At 26.3% G+C, this 15,943-nt stretch overlaps 1 protein-coding gene across 1 annotated transcript; it reads left to right on the top strand.

The window, feature by feature from the left end:
• Positions 1-6,392: 6,392 nt before the first annotated feature.
• On the top strand, positions 6,393-8,924 carry LOC124924429 (putative pumilio homolog 8, chloroplastic). Its single transcript, XM_047464471.1, has 5 exons — positions 6,393-7,303; positions 7,397-7,559; positions 8,120-8,283; positions 8,387-8,648; positions 8,718-8,924. The coding sequence occupies exons 1-5, from the start codon at positions 6,393-6,395 to the stop codon at positions 8,826-8,828; spliced, it is 1,611 nt and encodes a 536-aa protein (XP_047320427.1). The 3' UTR covers positions 8,829-8,924.
• The last annotated feature ends 7,019 nt before the right edge of the window (positions 8,925-15,943 follow it).

Raw genomic sequence — 15,943 nt, 5'->3', positions numbered from 1 at the left:
AATTCATGTGAATTATACAAGTGAGGAAGCAATGAGAGAATCATACCTAAAAGAGCAAGGAAGAGAAGAGAAACAGTTGATGAAATGGAGTTCGCCGGAGAAAATGATTTCTCGTCGAAATCGCCTTCGGAGTATTCTTCAATTGGTCACTTGAGCTCAGTCTCTGTAAGTGTAATTGGTAAAACCTTGCAAATGGTCAGTCGTGCCTTAAATGAATGAGATTAATCCTTATATTATAATAACTAATAACTCATTGGACGAGTTAAACCGACTCATTTAAGCGTCTAACTGAGTTTTGGGCTATATTCTTTAGTTTTAATGAGGTCAAATGATTAGGTGTAGGTCAGTTACATATTTTTTAAGTTTAGTCTTTTCTTTGTCTCGTTTCAGTATTCTTGTTTCAACGGATACTTCTAATTTTTGTAACTTTCGATTCAAATCACCAGATTGAGCTAAGGTGCATTAAAAATTTATTGACGTTAGCTAAATATTTTGTCTTGACTATAAAGTTTAAGACAAGTCGTAGGTCTATACAATTCTCGATGAAACATGATATATACATTTTGGCTTAAGTACGTCCTAGCGTGATTTAAAGATAGACTCATTAGCTATTAAAGATATTAAGTTTATTTTTTCTATATCCTCTTATTTATATTTTATTAAAATAGATTTATAATATATATGTTTTAATATTAACAAAATCTTATCATTCAATTAAAATATTTAATCATGTATTTTAATAAATTATTATAACATATTTTTCTTATTCAAATAACAAATCATCAATTCAAATAAAAAGTGTTAATTATTAAATATAAATTAAATTAAATTTATTTGATTACTAATTAATTTTTCGACTATTTTCTTATTGTTTAGTTTTAAAATTATATAGATAATTTAAAATTACATACTATTATTTATATAAATACACATAATTTATATAGTTTTAAAATATATTCATTAAAATAGATAATTTATATAATTTAAAAAATACATATTTATTATTTATATAATTTATATTATATATATATATATATATATATATATATATATATATATATATATATATATATATATATATATAATGGTATGCATGTCAGTTTTGTATACTAATTTTGAGTCCATTTTTAAATTTATAATATAATTTTTAAGGTTATGTTAGATTAGATGTAACTAATTTTTTTAATTATTTAATGATATTAAATAATATTAAAATATATAAATTTATTTAAATTGAAATAGTTTTGAGTGAAAATAATTTATTTATAATAAAAAAATATTATAAACTCATCTTCATAAAAAAATATATATATATATATAAAAAATTAAAAAAAATATATTTGACCAAATATGAGAAAAAAACTAATGTATTCAAAATAAATATTAATATATATATATATATATATATATATATATATATATATATATATATATATATATATATATATATATATATATATATATATATATATATATATATATATATATATATATATATATATATATATATATATATATAATTAACACAGTAATAATATGGTAATTCCTTTTTTACTAATTATTTAAAAAGTTTTCTTAATAATATTAATTTTTTTAAATATCATATTCACTTTTTAATAATTAATTAACTCATTAATTATATATTTCTTTTCTAAATTTAATAATTAATTTATTTTATAAATATACATAATTAAAAATAATAATTTAAATTAAATTAAATTAAATTTATATATTATATATTAAAATAAAATATAATATATAAATTAAAATAACATATATTTTATTTTATAAATATAATATATATAATTCAAATTAAACATATTAAATTAAATAATTCAAATAAGAGTAATATGGATTGAACAAAGAAAAGTATTATTTTTATAGAAATGATTAGGTGAGGGAATTTGGTGAGAGAATTTGGTGAGGGAATGACGTGCCATAATCTTATTCGATGAAAAAATCAAATAATTTCTCTCTTTCCTCCCATTTTTACATTTTCCAACCAATGAAGATGATGCCACGTCATTCCCTCACCAAATTCCCTCACTCTATCACTCCTCTTATTTTTATTTCATTAATTATAAACATGTCATTATAAAAATAAATATTTTCTTTCACTTTAATGTTTTATTATTTTTAAAAAGTATTTAATAATTTATTTCTCTTTCATTTTTAATCTTAAATTATTATAAATAATATTTTAAAATTATTAATATATATATATATATATATATATAATTTTAATAATTTTAAATGTATTATCAAATTATTATTATTATTTTGTTATTATTTATTTTATTTTTTAATTAATTGAATTTCTAATATATTTTATAAGAAATAAAATATATAAAAAATAAACTTTTAAATAAAAAAACCCTTGTAGTAATTAATTGAGTTTAATATATATATTAAACTCAATTAACTACTAAAAGTAACTCGGTAATAGTTTACTAGTTGTTTGTGTTTCTACTTTTAAAAATATATATATATATATATATTAAACTCAATTAACTACTAAAAGTAACTCGGTATTAGTTTACTAAACTAGTTGGTTGTGTTTCTCCTTTTATATATATATATATAAATAATTAAGATTTTTTATATTTAATTTTTTATTTTTTAAAATATATTTATTAAATATAATATATATTTTAAAATATATTTATTAAATATATATTTTAAAATATATTTACAAATTAATAAGTAAAGTGATATAATTATTTATAGAGATAGAAAGATAAATTATTTATCATTAGTTTTTAAATAAATACTAAAATAAAATAAATTTTAAATAAATACTAAAATAAAATAAATTTTAAATTAATTCAATTTTATTTATACAATTTCTATATTATCTTGATATAATTTATCTAACTCAACATTTTAATTTTTAAAAATAAATATAAAATTGTAGGATTAAAATCTAATTACAAATATCAAATATTAATTTTATTTTAATTAGTTTATATTATATTTTATTTTTTGTATGTGTAGTTTTAAATATATATATATTATTTTTATAAAATATATGTATTATTTTAATATTTAGATAATATATTTTATTTTAATATATAATATATAATTCAAATTAAATATATTAAATTAAATAATTCAAATAAATATTATAATCCAAAATAAAATATAATATATAAATTTTATAATAAAATATATATTTTATTCCATTTCGCTCCTACATCTTTTCTTATTTTTGTCTATCTAATTTTTTTAGTTAAATAAGTCTGCATTTTTGTATTATCTTTTGTCTATCTAATTTTTTAGTTAAATAAGTCGATATAATTTATTTAACTCAATAAAAGATAATAAAAGTTGTTGGAATAAAATTGAATTATAAAGGTAAAATATTTATTTTATTTTATTTCATGCACATAATATTTTAGTTTAGTATGTTTAATTTTAAATTTATATATTATATTTATAAAATAAAATATATGTAGTATTTTAATATTTAGATAATATATTTTATTTTAGTATTCATATAAAATATTTTAAATAATATTTTATTTTATTTTATTTTATTTTAATATTAATATTAATATTAATATAATATATTTTATTTTAATATTTATATAATATATTTTTATTTTGATATATATTATTTAATTAAGTATTATTAATTTTAACTAGCATTTAGCCCGTACATTTGCACGATTAATAATATAAAAAACCGTGAAAAAAAATTACGAATAATATTTTTAATTTTATTTTTAACCGTTTTAAGTTTATGGGTAGGTCAACCTACAATCCGACCCAATTATCCATTTACTCAACATCATTATATATATAGATTAGTTAGTTAAAAAGTTGAACTTATATTAATATTAAAACGTCCCGCGTTTATCAAATTTGGTGTTGAATTTAAAATATAAAGTCTTTGTAGCCTAGTTGGTTAAAGAGTTGTACTTGTTTTGTTAGGTTGCAAGTTCGAAACATACCTCTAACATTTTTAATTTTATTTTTAACCGTTTTAAATTTAAAGGCGGGTCAACCCACAATCCGACTCAAGTATCCAAATTAACTACAGCTCTCGACCCGGCAATCCGGACACTTTAAAAATTAAGCATCATTATATATATATAGATTTCATATTTTTTATATTTATAAAATAAAGTAATTAATGGTTTAGGAGAGAAAAGTGTAATTAATTGGTTAATTAATGGCTTAAAAAAAATAAAAAAAAATAAAAAGATAGGCAAAAAAAAGTTGTATAATTAATGCGTAAAAAAGGATTGACCCATAATAATAGTATATAAGATATATATAAAATTTTAATAGTTTTTTTATGTTTAAATAAGTCTTACAAAAAGTGCATAAGTTTAAATAAGATTTATTCTTTTAAAATATCATTATGATTTAAAAAAATTATCTTAGCATAATTTGATTAAACTTAATTTATTAATAATTTCTTTTAAAAAAATATCTTAAGCATAACTTGATTAAACTTAGTTTATTAATTGTTTATTTAACTCCATTTATTTGTTAATTGTTTGTAGGTTTTTATTGAGTGATACAACTCATTTATATTTTAATTTAATTACGGTAGAAATATTAGATGTTAAATTCTTGATATGGATGAAACTTGTAACGGTTCATATCCAGAAAGCAGTGATGTCATCTATGCCAATACCTCACATTTATATTAATCTTATGTGTATTATAATATTAAAACTTACAAGTATATTATAATATTAATAAATTATCTAATAACCTATCATAAATTTTTAGTCTCTTAATTATATAAGAGTAATGATATGGAACGTTTGGGGTCGCGAAAGTCCGGAAAAATAGAATATTCTGTTTAAACACGGAATATTCTTTCTCATTTTATTAATTAATTCTCTCTACGAATTAATTAATTTATTTCTCTTTCTCTCTCACTAATCAATTAATTTATCCCACTAATTAATTTATTTAAACCCTAAACTCTAAATTCTAAACCCTAAATAATAAATAAGATATTAATTAGAGTTTAGGATTTAGGATTTAGGATTTAGGGTTTAGAGTTTAAGATTTAAGGTTTATAGTTTAGGGTTTAGAATTTAGAGATTAGAATTTAGTGAAAAAAGAAATTAATTAATAAATCCAACACATTATGCTTTATTTAAATATTGTAAAGTGTTGAATTATTTTACTAGTTAAATGAGAGATAATAAATATCAAAAAATTAATGAAATAATTAATCGTGATAATAGGGATAAATTAATCGATAGAATTAGAAAAAAATAATTAATAAGAGGAGAGAATATTCGGTGGTTAAAAAGGAATATTCTATTTTCGTAGAATTTCGCGGCCCCAAATTCGTGTTCCATATCATTACTCATTATCTAAAAGTCACAATTATATTAATATATTTCTTTAAAATTGTTAAATTTTTTATATCAATCTATTTTGATTCCTTTCTAAAATTCCTAAAAAACAATTATACTTAATTTCATAAATTATACATATAATTTGATGTATATATATATATATAATTATTTTATTTGCAGGACCACAAATTATTATTATTATTATTTTAGGGCCACCCTGCACAAAGTAATAAATAGAGTTAACATTTAAATATGAATTAAAAAAATTATAAGACCAGATATTATATATATGATATAGCAAAATATATGGCAGGATATCACTAAAGATAAACACTAAGAATGACCATTATAATATGTTAGTGTTTGCCAAAAAGTAGAAATAAAATTTTGCTTGACCTATTATTTTTGGTATAAATAATTATTTAAATAATATAAAATATAATAATTAAAATAAATAATAAGTGACCCATCCAAATGCCTAAAATCAATATCTTCCTAAATTCACAAAATAATATTTTTTTATATATTAACCAAACTTAAACCTACATGGTAACTAAATCAAACATAATCAACCTTATAGTTCGGAACTGATACCATTAAATTGCCTTAAAATACTAATCATTGTTTGATTTAAGATTTAGTATTAAGGAATTAAACTAGGCCTAAATATTTAGTCTTTGAGCGATATGTAAGTAAAATAGGTTGAATCAAACGGTCCTTAAAGATCCTTATTACTCGGTCTCCATCTCTATCTCTTTCCTACTTTTTCTCTCTCTTCTGCATTCGTTCCGGAATTTGCATATTACGACTCGCTCTTCATTTTAATGGCGTGAGCTCTTAACACTGACAGTCTGTTATTGCTCGCACTTAAATAACCAGAACCATTATCTCTTTTCCTCACATTTTCAAAACAGGAATCTTCTCTGTTATCATTCACATCATAAATACAGCTTGTGTTTTCTTCTTCCGATTCTGATTCTTTAGTATTTTGGGTTGACAGATTCTGGTTTCGATATTTGTATTTATCTGTTTATCTAACGTCACCCATATAGTACAATAGTGACGATGTTTCAAGACAATATGTCACGGAAGGGGAAGAATGTTATGGGAGACGAGACGACTGTGATTGGGAATGGGAACGGGAACGTAACCCCTCTTGTGAATATCAATCATCAAACGAACCATCGTCAGTTTCAGAATGGTTCATTTGATGGATCAGGATATTTCCCAGGTGGGTTCTGCCATGCTGATGAAATTCCCTACAGTACAAGGATGAATCATCACACTTTTATGATGAACTCAAACGGGTATGATCCGGATACGTTTGATATATCTGAAAGTCTTAGTAGAATGAGTATTGGTAACGGTTTTAGTAATGATTACTCGATTCCTAGAACAAATCCGTCTGTTTTTAACAGTTATAACTCATCTGGTTTTGGTGGATTTAAGGGTTCTGATTTAGAACTTGATGACAGTGAATTTTGGGGGTTATTATCTGGGAGTAATCATTCTGAAAATCCTTATTCCAATAATCACTATAATGGAGATAATCCATATCTACAAATGATGGGTACAGATGGTTTTGAGACAGCATTTAACCGTGAAGGTAGCATTGTTGTTGATGAGAATTCAGTTCAAAACAATGAATCCTTTAAAACATACTCACAATGGTTAGAGCTTCGTGAGAATGGCTCGAGTTTTCTTAGCCCTTTCAGGAGTAAGATACATTTGATAGCGAAGGATCAACAGGGTTGTAGGTTCTTGCAAAGTGTACTTGGGGAAGGAACATTTGAAGACTTGAGGATACTGTTTAAAGGAATGATCAGTCATATTGTTGAACTGATGATGGACCCTTTTGGTAATTATTTAGTACAGAAATTGTTGGAAATCTGTGATGATCAACAGAGATGGGAGGTTGTGATCATGGTCACTAAAGTGCCTGGAGATCTTGTCAGAATTTCTTTGAATACACATGGGTAAAATTTCTAAAAACTAATCTTTCTTCAGTTTTTTCTCTTAATTTGAATTCTTACTTGTAATTATTATTATGAATATAATTCTGTTTTCAGCACTCGGGCAGTACAGAAGTTGATCGAGACTTTAACAAACAGGGAGCAAATTGCTCTAGTTGTTATGGCACTCAAACCTTGTTTTATTGATCTTGTTAAGGACTTGAATGGTAATCATGTTATACAACATTGTTTGGAAAAGTTCAGCAGGAAAGACAATGAGGTATATATATATTCTTTTCATGAATTTCGTCATTTTCATACTAATTTTTGTTGATTTTAATGAGTTATAATTAAGTTAGTTCTAAGTACATGAAAGGGTAACACTTGTTTGGACATTCTTGGCCAATTTGATCAGATTAAAGAACACTTCAAAATTTCAATCCTCTTTAATCTTCCATCAACCTCCAACTGTAATATGGAGTTTGGAGAAACATCTTTAAAGCAGTTTTTTTTTTTTTTTATCAATTATACTATACAGTTTGGACAATTATTAAAAAAATATTCAGCATTTATTAAGGATTTTGAAAATCTTGATCTTGACATTCTGTATCATGATTTCCTAATCTAGGATAGGCCTAAAATATTTATTATGTCCTCTTTATTTGTTTGCTTCTCGTTAGGACATAAGCCATTTACCCACCAGGTTGTTGCTAATGGGACCAGCCTATACTAAAAGTCATTTGTATTTCTGCTCTTTATTTTGCATCAATTTAGACCCCTAGAACAGACTATAACCATATTTATGAACATTTATTTAACCTGTACCTCTTTGTTGGGCAGTTTATTTTCGCTGCTGCAACGAGATTTTGTTTTGATATCGCAACTCATCAGCATGGATGTTGTGTTATGAATCGGTGTATTTTACATTCGGTTGGGAGTGATCGCGAGAAATTGGTTGCTAAAGTTGCTTCTAATGGACTTATCCTTGCACAAGACGCATTTGGGTAAACAAAATATTTATATTTTAATTTTTAAATTCAGACAGTTGTGTCTTGTTATCTTTTAGTTGCGTGAAGCTTATAGCTATAAATTTTTGTTTTTGAACAGGAATTATGTTGTCCAACTTGTAATAGAGCTGAACATTCCTTCATCTTCTGCCACATTAATGTCTCAATTTGAAGGAAACTATGTATTTCTTTCCACACAAAAATTTAGCAGTCATGTGGTTGAGAAATGCCTCAAGTTCATGGAACAAAGTCGTGAAAGAATCGTTCGCGAGTTATTGTTGGTTCCACGATTTGACCAATTGTTGAAGGATCCCTATGCCAACTATGTTGTCAAATCCGCACTTATTAACACCAAGCTTAAGGTACTCAATTACGATTTCTCTCATAAAATCACAACGGTCTAATCTTTTTTATTTCTTTAATCAAAACAGGAACCAGTTCTTTATGATTGGTTAGAAAAGGCGGTTAGTGATCATGAGTTTCTTTTACGTACTAATCCCTTTTGCAAGGAAATTTTATCGCTTAGTCGCTCGAGGAGGTGAAGTTATGTGCTATGGATGTGTGCCAATATTTAGAATTGGAGACTATGAGTATGAAGATGAATTCTAGCTTATTACTAATAATATTATCTACACTAAGCCCTCAAGAATGCAGCTGTTGTTGTGTTATGAACCCAAGAAGTGTAATGTTTTGTTTGTTGTCTCATTTTGTGTTTGAATGTAAAATACTCTTCTACCTATGTCTTATTTTATGTTAACTGTTTTGAGGTCTTATTTGTTAATCATACTTTGACTGATTATTATTTTTAGAGATTAGAAACAGATGTTACAGATTATTATTATTTTTATTTGGTTTCTCAATGTCCTTATCACTGATGTTATAGTTTTAGATTACACTAAAGAGGTGTAGTTGTGAGATGGAGGAGAATGAAGGGAAAAGTGTTTTATGTACAAGTCATAAATCATTGGTTCTCTGAGCAGTGGTACACAAGCTTTACATGCTGCATATCTACATGGTCAATAGATTTTTTTTTATTTGCTAATAGTTAACTGATAATAAATCTTACTTTATAAGTTAATAGCAGGGCCGCAAATGAGTTCAACGAAATTGGCTTGAGAGCTGAGCTCGATTTCAGTTTCTATTGGTTCGAACTCGAGCTCTATACACATATTCTAAATTAAAAAAAATATTGGTTAACACGTAAATTTTATCTTAAATGATAAATTAATAAAATATTTTGTTTGAAAAATATAAAAAAATAAATATTAAAATTATAATTCTGATAAAAGAAAAGTATAATTGAGAATTATAAAATTTTATCCATTTTAAATATCTAACGAATAACTAAAATTAAACTTACTAACATTATTTTCATTAATACATAATTGTTGAATCCTCCAGCAATGCTTTCCTATTAGACAATGGTGTCTAAACCAAACAATTTTTGTAAATCATTTGATCCAATGAGTGTATTTGTGATTTGAAGTACTATTTCACAAGAATTTTGCATTATTATGATATTTGAGGTCAGTTTTTGTAAATAAAAAAAAAATGTTCATGACAGTTTGAAATAGATATGACACTCTTAATAAGTATATCTCTTTAATCCATAGAATACAACATATTAACTTGGATTGTGTCTTGGAAGAAAGGTGTTCAACTATTCAATGTAGTAATCTAGATTTGGATCTTTCTCACTCAAGTAAAATTCCTAAATTTTACCAAATCCCAACTCCACATATTCAAAAGGTTTGCAGTCGAAGCCTGTCTGTCTATCTTCTGGTATGTATATCAGTAGTATATACTAAACATAATTGTTGATTTATCAAGATTAACCTATGTCATGTCACAAAAGAAAATTTATGCAAAATATTCTTAGGAGATAGAGCACCAAGTTCAATTAAGTGAGCTCAAGTAACACGTGGAGCTCAAGTAATTCATGTCATTAACTAGTTATCACTTTCCTCCTGCTAAAAACAGTATGTTTTAGCTTAAACTTATTTGAAATGAATATAGTTAGTTCATTTCTTTGTTATATCCGAGAAAATTCATAATTTGTGTAAAAGACAAGTGTGATGATAATGTATTTTTACAATTAAACACAAGTAACAAATTGGAACTTGTTAATCATTTGAGTTCAACTATGGATCTGACTTGAGTTTGATAAATATTCTAGCTTCATAAGGCTCTATCTGTGGACAACTATTCCAATTCTGAAGCCTCTTCTCTCGATTTTATTCACTGAAGACGTAACAGTTTAATCCCTATAATCTTAACCTTGTGGATCGATGATAAGGTATTTTTGCTCCATATCTTAATAAAGTTGAAACCTGCATAAATGTTTTAAAGATCATCTCACTCTGTTGATTTGAATTCAAAACATTTTCTAAAACAAATCATGTTGATAATCATGGAGACTTGAACTGAAGAGGAATTAACTAAACATGATTTTTCAGTTCTTTTGCATAATTAGACTACAGTTTAGCCCATTTTCTAGTTATATGTCTTTGTATTACCTAATTCTCCTTACTAAAGTATGCATTGTTCATCTCTATAATGATTAACAGCTGCATGACAGCAAGAACAATTCATCTTTCTTTGTATTGATTGTTATATATATATATATATATATATATATATATATATATATATATATATATATATATATCATATATGCCAATATACATTCAAATTTTTGTTATAAACAAAATTATTTTCAGCCTAATTATCCTGCAATTTATTGTCTTGCCCAATCTAAATATGAAAATATTTTATTAAAGAACAATCTGTCAATGAACATGTGTGCCTGAATATTTATGGAGCTTTGAGGTTCTAATCAATTTCTGAAAGCCTGTATGTGGAGTACATATTAAAGCCTGAATGATGCATATTGAATCCTTCAGAAAGAACTCTATGTCAATGAACATTTGTGACTGAATATTTATGAAGCTTTGAGTTTCTAATCAATTTCTGAAAGCATGTATGTAGAGTACATATTAAAGGTTTATGCATTTTATTTTCTGAAATATTTGGCTTTATTTAAATCTTTGATTTGTTTATTTTATAGAGATATGGATTATTGTTTTTTTCTCAACCTAAACTCTCTCTCTATATATAGATATGGATTATGTCATATAATATATTTATTTTTTGTTTTTAGAAGTAACTAGCATGTATCTCGTGCATTTGCACGCACGAGTAATAATATAAAAAACCGTGAAAAAAATATTACGGTAAATTTTTTATGGGCGGGTCAACCCACAATCCGACCCAAGTATCCATTTACTCTCATATATATTCAAATTAACCACAGCTCTCGACCCGGCAATTCGGACACTTTAAAAATTAAGCATCATTATATATATATAGATTAGTTAGTTAAAAAATTGAACTTATTTTGTTAAAATGTCACGCGTTTATCAAATTTTGGGTTGAATTTAAAATATAAAGTTTTATTAGTTTAGTTGGTTAAAAAGTTGTATTTGTTTTGTTAGGTTGCAAGTTCGAACCATGCCTATAGCATTTTTTATTTTATTTTTAACCGTTTTAAGTTTATGGACGGGTCAACCCACAATCCGACCCAAGTACCATTACTCTCACATATATCAAAATTAATCACAGCTCTCGACACAGCAATTCAGACACTTTTAAAAATTAAGCATCATTATATATATATATATATTCCAAATATTTGAACATCTCCCAGTTCTATTTAGCTTCTAATTTGTAAACTGTTTGATGAGCATATAATAAAGTATAAATGGGTTATTTTGAAGAATACTAAATCTTAAGTTTCTTTTGTTTTTGAAACGTTGATTGAAAAACAGTTCAAAAGTGACATCATTCATCATTAGTATCTTAGCTAGCTCCTCGTCATCATCTTCATTTGCTCATATATATACTGTTGTGGATTAAAATCTTCTTACATACCTCATTGACGGAAAGTTTTTTTCATGCCTCAAATTTAGAGTACGTTTACTTAACATAAACTAACGAACGGATATAAATTTTATTATTATTGGCTTTCAATAAATTTATTCGATATAAAAAAAAGGGATGCTATTACTTTTTATGACATAACCCAACATTGAAGGATATTTGTACATTTTGACTAAAAATTATAAAATACACGACACTTTGAACGTTTTAAATTGAAGTAGGGTCATAGATCACAAATATTATTACGAACATCAAATGATTTTCAATAGTTGAACGATTTTCAATAGTTGATTCACTATTTTATTAATTATGTCTCCTACCGCACATAAATTTTATAAATAAAAAAATAAAAAAACTTGCTATTTAATCATTTGACGTGACTTATATGCCTCTATCAAGTAATATATGAATTTTGACTTTTGAGTATAAATCAACCATATTTATTTGATAATAAAATATAAAGATTTTGAATTAAATAAATATGAATATGTTGCAACTCCTTCTCAAGTATATATATTTAAAAAAGACTATTTTTTAAAATCACATTATAATATATATGTTACGCCTTCAAAATCGATTACACGTGTTTGAATATTGATAAGCCGAGAAATCTGCTCGAATAGTAATTAGCTGCATGCCTTACATTTTTTCGAAATCTGATGAGAGGAGGAATTAATGGTAGACTAGTACTCGAGTTTATTTATAAGAATGTCAAATAAATCGACTAGACGAGAGTCTGACTCGAATTAATCTTGCCTCCAAGATAGTCGACCTAGACCAACTTGGCTCTCGTAAGAGTCGCCACCTAATTCATTTATTAAGAAATTAGGAAAGAAATAGGTTTTCAGAAATTCTTTTTGGGCTCGTCGATTAATTACATGTGAGAAAGAACTTAACATTATGTCACACGCCAGTCGTCCATTTATCTCTACTGCAAAATTATTAGTATTTTTTTTAATATGGCAATTTTACACTTTAAAAATTAATCCAAATTTTAGGCATACTTCTAATTTGTTCATAGTCATGCTTCTATGTTTTTCATTGTGCATGGTATGCAAAAATTTTCTATACATGTTTACTAGAGGGTAAAAGTGGTAGAAACATGAAATTATTTAAATGGTCAATGGTAATGACTTCAAAAATTAGGTTAATTTAAGAATCATCTAAGAATTTTCTACATATTTTTTAGAATTATAAACTCAAGGTATGCACAAAAGATGTTTGAAAAAAAATAATCCAACCAAGTCATAACAGAAAATATCTTTAATTTTTGCTGAAAAAAATATTTTCTATTTTTCTTAGATATAAGAAAAAATGAACCCAAAAAAGACTTGTTAACCATATTCATTATAGTAAGTTCCATCTAAAATAGAATGTTTTTAACAGGATGAAAAATAATATCTAGTTAATGACATGAATTACTTGAGCTCCACGAAAAACACATGACATGAAAATGTAAGGCTGTATGCCCTAGCCCTCGGATTGCTGGGAGAAATGTGGGAGATGAGTTCATTTTATGAAAATCAATGAAATCTCCATTTTTGTGACTGAATAATAAACAAATCAATAAGCAATAATATGGAGATAATTAGGGGGCTCCTTCAATCTAAAGAGATTAAATGCTTGTTTTGGCATATGGGAAAATGATCGCTCTTGAGAATTGCCTTCTTTCCTAGAACAAACAGGGGTGGAGTCAGTATTTGAAATCTACCTAGGCTAATTTTTTATAAAAGAAATTTATCCGGGCTAGTTTTATAATAATATCAAATAAACAAACAAAATAAACTAAGTTTACTATCACTGGTGCCTTTTAGCGAAGGAAATAATTAATAACGACGGTAAATACATACAGGATACCGGGCTTGTACTTGGCTCCGCCCCTGAGAACAGAGCGGTCCATCGTCAACTGTCAACCGAAGTAGCCAGTGTAGAATTTATATACTTAATGATCTAACAACTCTTTTATTTAGATCTAATGCGGAAAAATAATTTAAACTTACCTCCAGCCATTCTTCTTGATACTTTAAAGTTTCGATCTTCTAAAACCGATTTATCTCTTATCGATGGTGTTTTTCTTAGATGAGATAATGGCCTTAGGGACCTTAACACTATATTTATAATCCCTCTCTTTCCATCAAAGAGACCTTAATGGGTAGTTACTAGTTAGTGGGTAGTTATTCCAAATGGGTAGTTATTACTAATTAGTGGGTAGTTATCCCAATTATTAAACTTTAATTTATTAATTAAACCATTTAATTCCAACATTCTCCCACTTGGTTTAATAAATAAAATCATATCACAATAAGAAATTTGATACATGAATCATAGTGATAAATCCTCTAAAATTGAGAATCATCTTCTATGTATCACAATGCATCACATTTCTCAATAACAACCCATAAAACTCAATGAATAAACCATATGTTTATTCTAGGTCCGAACTTTATTATTTCTCAAAACGATCAATATGCGCATAACGTAAATCAAATATGAGAAATCATTACTTATTAGAGTTTCACTTAAAACATTGTTCTTACAATAAATAAAATCATAAAACAGAACTAAGTCCCATTCGTTCTACATGATCCTTGAAATTCTTTGGTGGCATGCCTTTAGTCAAAGGATCAGCAATCATCAACTTAGTGCTAATGTGTTCAATGACCACTTTCTTTTCCTTAACACGTTCTCTAATGGCTAAGTATTCAATGTCGATGTGTTTACTTCGACTACCACTCTTATTATTCTTAGCCATAAAGATTGCAGCTGAGTTGTCACAAAACAATTGCAATGGCCTAGAGATAGAATCCATAATTCTAAGCCCATCAATAAAACTCTTCATCCATACACCATGCGAAGTAGCCTCAAAACACGATACAAATTCGGCTTCCATAGTGGAGGTTGCAATCAATCTCTGCTTTGCACTCCTCCAAGATACAGCTCCACCAGCAATCATAAAAACATAACCAGATGTTGATTTTCGTGAATCAATACATCCAGCAAAATCTGCATCGGAGTAGCCTACCACTTCTAGAGTATCAGTCCGTCTAAATGTAAGCATGTAATCCTTCGTTCCTTGAAGGTATCTCATCACTTTCTTTGCAGCTTTCCAGTGGTCTAAACCTGGATTACTTTGATATCTTCCCAATACCCCAACAATAAATGCAATGTCTGGTCTTGTACAAACTTGAGCATACATCAGGCTTCCAATAGCAGAAGCATATGAAATGTTTTTCATTTGTTCTCTTTCGAGATCATTCCTTGGGGATTGGTTCAAACAAAATTTATCACCCTTAACAACGGGAGCTATACTTGGTGAACAATCTTTCATCCGAAATCTTTCTAAAAGCTTATTGATATAGGTTTCCTGAGACAGACCCAAAACTCTTCTTTTTCTGTCTCTATGTATCTTAATGCCAATGACATAAGACGCATCACCCATATCCTTCATATCAAAGTTCTTAGAGAGAAATTGTTTCACCTCATATAACAAACCCTTGTCATTTGCAGCAAGTAGAATATCATCCACATATAGAACAAGGAAACAAAACTTGCTCCCACTGACCTTTTGGTATATACAATGATCCATAACATTCTCTACAAAACCAAACGAAGAGACAACATCATGGAATTTCAAATACCATTGACGGGAAGCTTGTTTCAATCCGTATATGGATTTCTTAAGCTTGCATACTAAATGCTCACCATTACTAGAGGAAAA

This window comes from Impatiens glandulifera, chromosome 2, assembly GCF_907164915.1.
Source record: "Impatiens glandulifera chromosome 2, dImpGla2.1, whole genome shotgun sequence".
NCBI classification, from domain to species: domain Eukaryota; kingdom Viridiplantae; phylum Streptophyta; class Magnoliopsida; order Ericales; family Balsaminaceae; genus Impatiens; species Impatiens glandulifera.
Note: the sequence above shows the minus strand (reverse complement) of the source record. Positions and strands in the feature narration are given on the sequence as shown.